This window comes from Sinocyclocheilus anshuiensis, unplaced genomic scaffold (assembly GCF_001515605.1).
Source record: "Sinocyclocheilus anshuiensis isolate Anshui unplaced genomic scaffold, SAMN03320099.WGS_v1.1 scaffold112, whole genome shotgun sequence".
In the NCBI taxonomy this organism is placed as follows: domain Eukaryota; kingdom Metazoa; phylum Chordata; class Actinopteri; order Cypriniformes; family Cyprinidae; genus Sinocyclocheilus; species Sinocyclocheilus anshuiensis.
The window spans coordinates 1,029,427-1,035,550 of NW_015557175.1; the positions used below are offsets into that span (position 1 = coordinate 1,029,427).

The window sequence follows — 6,124 nt, forward strand, 5'->3', positions numbered from 1 at the left end:
AGATATATATATATATATATATATATATATATATATATATTAAAAACAACTTTCACTAAGTTTGTTAATAAACTTGGATAAGTTTGCTAATTCATAGCAACATCACTGGTTTAATTTTACTGATAATTTATCATTAAAATTAGCTAAAATTAAACTTATAATTATTAATATTATACTGAAATTCGACATATTTATTAATTTAAATGATGTATTACATGATAAAGTTGATATACATTTACTAGATATGTACAGATTTATTTAGTTGTGTGTGAAAGATTTGTTGCAGTTCATCTGTTTCATTAATACTAAATGTTCAAACTTTATTGATAAAACTGCAACCGACTAAAGCTGAAATTAAAATGAATTACTTTTACTATAAAAACTATTACTATAAAATTCATTTTTACAATACACATTACAGACAAAACCATGATGTTAATGTTTAAAATACTAAAATGTCTCATTTTAATTTTAGAGTAGATTACATATGATGATGATGATATAAACAATCAAGCAGTTGAGATTTGCTATACAGTATATAATAAAACTGACATTTTAAAATGTTATTTATCGTAGGAGCTGCTACACTTAGTTAGCAGCTAAACATAATGAATGATGCATTTAGCCGTGTGAGCGTGTCCCGCTCTGATCTTACCGGGGCTGCACGGGGGCCGACACAATCCGCCGGTCTTCCTTCTGGCATGGCTTCTGTAGTCCATCTTTATTCTCAACACATATCCAACCCACTCTTATGCCTCTTCTCATAACTTGTACGCACTCCAGCGCTTCATCCATAACACTGGGGAAATTCTACACCGGTGTAATCATATTTCACACAGAAGCAGAGCTCTCCCATGCACTGCCCAGGTGCTGTCAGTCAAAACACACACGCCTTCAAAGCCCACAGCAGATCAATGACAGTCATGAGCCTGAGAGGATATGGCCGAGAATGTGAAGGGGAACTGAAAGGTTAGACAGAGAGAGAGAGAGAGAGAGAGAGAGAGAGAGAACAAGAGGTGACCACTGGGAGACGTGGGAACACTTGCTGACAGTATCGTGTGGGGGTCACTGTGCAGACAGTGGAGATATATGCGGTGTATGGTTACGGGCAGCGGGGGTCAGGGGGAAGAACAAACCAATGCTGGATATCCCAGAGCTGTCACATTTCACAGCTGATCTCCTCTGCATCTCGGGGCCTGCATTTAAAGGCAGGGTGACTTGGTTCAAAAACATTTTTTGTTATGCTGGTTGGAAGTCTCTTCACATCCCGAGAGCAATCACTAAGTTAAGAGGTCTAAATGTATTTATATGTATTTATATCATCTGTGGAAGGTGTAGGACCATAAAATGTTCGTCCAATCATATTCCTCGGTCCGATAGGCTGTCCTACCTGCCTGTCAACGTATGTATTTGCAAACCTCTTTCACACATGATCCGTTATCATCAGCGTGTTCTGTTACTCTATTGCAGACTGAGCGAGAATGGAAGAAGTTATTATTGTAATATTATGCGCTTTGTACTGTAATGTTTTCTCGCCGGTGAATGAGACATGAGTTAATCTGACAGCGTTGTATTCAATCCTCCATCAACGCCGTCTCTCATCGTGTCGCTGGTTAGCCTCTGCTCTGCCGGTGTGCGGTCATGTGTTTTGGAGGCGTGGCTTTGGAGAGTGATTTGCAGAGAGGGTGGGATCTTATGCTTTCAGAGTTAGCTTGCTATTGCTAGCCTCTGTGAAATCGCCTACCCTACCTTTAAGACGCTTTTTCGATGATCCAATCGAGAAATTTTAATCAATACTAAATTTTAATTGAATTATTTGTATGCACTACAATTAATCAAATGAATCAGATATTAATACTGGCTGACAACAGCACCCAAATAGAATGATTATACATTTTTAATAAAGTGTGTTTTTGTGCTGCACCACGGTTGGTTTAGACCTGTTTAAAAACGCCAGTAGATGGCAGCCCAACCCTATCTTAATGAGTGATTCTTTGACTCATCCGTTCAAACAATTCATTCAAACCAGTTGATTCATTTAAGACGGGCATACACTGTGTGAGTTCGGACACTCGGGAGGTTATGATGACCCATTGCACACATTACGAGTCAGTTAACCTGATAACTGTGTCGAAGCAGTTGATTTTTGGCACAACTGTACTGGCCCGGGATGCTCAAACAAAATCAAGAGCACCCTCAGCTGAAGCTGTAATAATAGCATATTATATATGCGTATATTTGCGTTTGCGCTCTGCTCTGGTTTCTCTTTACAATGTGTTTTTGCAACATTGGGACATATCTGTTTCAGACATATATGATTTCTTGATTTCACAGACATAAATGATTTCTTAATGGCCAATCAGAGGCATTTATGTTAGAATCCACACATCGCTTGAAACGCCAGAGTTTTGTCCAGTGTTGAGTTCTGCACGCTCGCGAATCATCTCATTTTTACAAAGTGCAGAAGACTTATCATACAGTGTAGAGATATTCATTGATTATAACGGAACTTTGTGAGATCACGATGAACTAAGGTGAGTGATAGCTTTTTAGTGTTTATAGCGCTCTTTGCGCCATAGCAGTGGACGGCACAAAAATATATGTCAAAATAGATGTGCATTAAGGTTAGAGAACCCTAATTTCAGAAGCACCCTCAGTGATTTGATTCTGGATGAGGGCCTGAACAGAGAACACCACAGCCATTCCAACAGAACCAATTAGAGAGTTTTCCTGACTCATAGGTTCTTTACATGCATTCTACTAACAATCACATAATATACTACGTGGTATAAGCTGGCTGGCCTGAGATTGCTTGCTCAACATTTAAAGGGGTCAGGACATGAGAAACCAAATTTCCCCTAGATCTTTTGACATAGAAGAGGTCTTTGTATGCTTAATACATAAAATAATAATAATAATAATAATAAAAACATGTCATTACCCCTTTAATAGTCTGATTCAATGTTTGCTGTAAACTGGTCTTGCAGGGCGCTATCAGAAACCCTCCACCTCCCCCAGCACCACATGTCTAGATCAGCTGCAAGATTGATGTTAGGGCTGGGCGATTTTCCCGATTTTATCGATTAATTCGAATTTACTGTTTTGCCACAATTTTATTTTGTAGAAATCGAGGAATTGCGATTTTGAATAGAAATATTACCAAATGTTAGAATTAGACGCTGCCAATATGCCGGTGACAACAGTAAAGAGAAAAGAACGATCCAGCCGCATGTCGGTGCACGTGATTAACCGCTCACGTGTGACGCGCTCAGTGAAGGACCATAAATATAGGCTAAGCACCATCACACAGAATGCGCTTTTGTGTTGACAAAGATGCGACGTGGGCAGTGGAATAGGTAAAACATGCAAGAAGATGGGAGTGAACTTCTTTTAACTTGAGCGCAGTGTTTTTAGAAAGCAGTTTCATGCATGAGACGCTGCAAGAGACGCGAGCGCAATAGTCAAACACATCCATGTTTACACAGAAAAAACTATGGAAAAGCAGCGCAATCGAATAAAAAACCTGTAAAGAACTACTACTGTAATGTATGGCTGATATTTAATGTTTGCATCATGGTGACAGGCTGAAAGCTGCTGTTGTTTTTAAAGAAAAGTCTACTGGTGTTATACATTCAGTCATTTTGAATTTGAATTACCTTGACTTTTGAGATTTTCTAAAATAATTTTCCTCATATTATTTCTGAACACATAATATGTATAAGACAAGTTTGTACAATATGTAGTTGTAGTTTTTGCATCTTTTCTGCAAAGATATTTAACAAGTGATTTGTTTAACATTTACATCATGTTGACAACTTCATGTGCACTGCATTTGGAATAGAATTTTCTTTAACTAGAGGGTTAATAAAGAAAAAGTAAATTGAATCATGTTGTAGTTACATTTTCAAGTTGACTAGTTAAAAATCGTAAAAAAACGAGAATCGGTCAAACATTCTGGAAAAATCGAGATTTTAATTTTTTTGCAAAATCGCCCAGCCCTAATTGATGTATGCATATTCATGCAGCAGCGGCATATCTGACATGCTCACAGAAGCGTGTCTGTGTATCTATTGGCAGTAGCAAGTCTGCAGCAGCATGTGTAGCAGATCTAGTCCGCCAAGACCAAATATAGTAACACTGTCAAATCCATTAACATGCTAAAGCTATTCGAAGAGTTGTCATGATTTAAATATTATATAATAATTGCTTTAATGGAACCGTCAGACCATTCTCACTGCATCCAGCACTGGAGGAAAGCTGATCATTTCACAAATCAAGACTGAACATATTGAAAAATATTCTATTGAAATAATAAACTCGGCATAAAATGGCATTCACACCACATTTTAGCATTGAAAACTGACATTTCTGAATGATACAGGACACGAAACAAAAAAATATTATTGCCATAAACTTTAAAACATTAATGTTCGGGGGGGGGGACTAATGCTATTTCATGCATTCTGACTTATTTACACTGCTAAAGAGTTGGATTCTCATGCTAAACATGACCAAAGTCTCAAAAAACGAGTTCAAGTCAAGTCAAATCTGCTTTATTGTCAATTCTTCCACATGTACAGCACATACACACAGAGAATTGAAATTGCGTTACTCTCAGACCCTTGGTGCATACAGATAACACTAACAGTAGAACATAAATACAGATATACAGATTAAATATAAAATACAACTATACAAATATACAAATAAGGTAAAAAGTAAAAAAAAAAATATATATATAAAAAAACAAAAAACAAAAAACAAAACAAACAAAAAAAAAATATATATATATATATATATATATATATAAAGCAGCACACGGCAGATAGAGTGCAAACCAGTGCAAACCATACGAGTTGGACGTATGACGGAGTACTTCCGTGCAAAAGCTCATTCAAGGTTCGTATAAGTTTCAGAAATTTTTTTTTCCGAGTATGGCCCTGCATGATGTAATGAAGGGCTGAATTCCTTGTATGGGCACTTCTCCCGGAAGAGTGCGCACACATCAACCAGAGCAAGAGCAGCCCACCAATGCGCTTCATTCAGGATACGGAAATCATCAGGATCCGATTCTGGATCGAATAGCCTATATATGGCTGAATCAGATTTTTAGTTAATTTAAGTCAATAAAGTTTTTGTTCCTGTTTTATTGCAGACAATCGCTACGCAAAAGCTGCGCATGCTTGTGACTCTTTAGCTCCGCCCACGGCACGCCTCCAGGAGCTCGACTGGTTTCGGAGAGAAGCGGCACATCTGTTTCTGTCTTTAATAAATCTGATAAAACTAAAGACTCTTCAGAGATATGAAGCATGCAGCACTACTCTATAGGTACTCAAGATTAACATGAGATTGGCAGAAACTGTGTGTGTTATGTCTCTTTTAACCAGCAGTAGATTATTATATTATCGGCAAAAGTCAATATGAATTCCATTCAACAGTATAGTCTAACCAATGACTTAACAGCTATTTGGCTATTGGTTAGCATTAGTTAACCAATTAGTTAAGAAATTTTGATGATATATTATCATATATTATCAAGACAACATTTGTATTGTCTGAATTTTGCATAAAAAGATCAGAAACTTGTAATAAGAAAGTAAAGTTCAATTTGATTTCGACTAAATATTGGTTTTGGTGAAGGTGATGATCCCACATGTTTGGAGGATATGTGTGTCAGGTCACCTTGAGTCTGGATGAGGTGAAGGATTTTGCCTGTGGTCTGCCGGATGGCGTCATTATCAGAGACTTTATGCTCCTCGTTCAGTCTTTCCAGCTGACTCAGCACCATCAGCACCCGGGAAGCACTGGGAATACAAGAAACCATCACAACAGGCAAAGTACACCATCATCAAAGCTTACTACATAGGAAAGATGTGTCGCACCTCTTTAGGCAACATCAGGCAGTCAACAAACTATGTACACTGCATATCGTCATCACAGAGCAACTAATGCATGTGTGTGTGTGTGTAATTTTGGGAACAAATTTGTACCCAGAAGTGAGCCAAAACCTCCTTTTAGGGACACATTTGTAAACATGGTATAATATAGGTATATATTCAGGTATATATTCAGCATTTTTACAAAAAAAAATTATATATATATATATATATTTTTTTTTTTTTTT

The 6,124-nt window shown here is 37.3% G+C and overlaps 1 protein-coding gene across 1 annotated transcript in view; it reads right to left on the bottom strand.

Moving 5' to 3' along the window:
• Window positions 1-6,124, bottom strand: part of LOC107678371 (cytosolic carboxypeptidase 1-like) — a 23,235-nt gene that overhangs the window by 15,245 nt on the left and 1,866 nt on the right. The window contains exon 3 of the mRNA XM_016473609.1: window positions 5,683-5,804. Coding sequence (XP_016329095.1) covers window positions 5,683-5,804 — 122 coding nt within the window. The remainder of the gene's footprint in view (window positions 1-5,682; window positions 5,805-6,124) is intronic.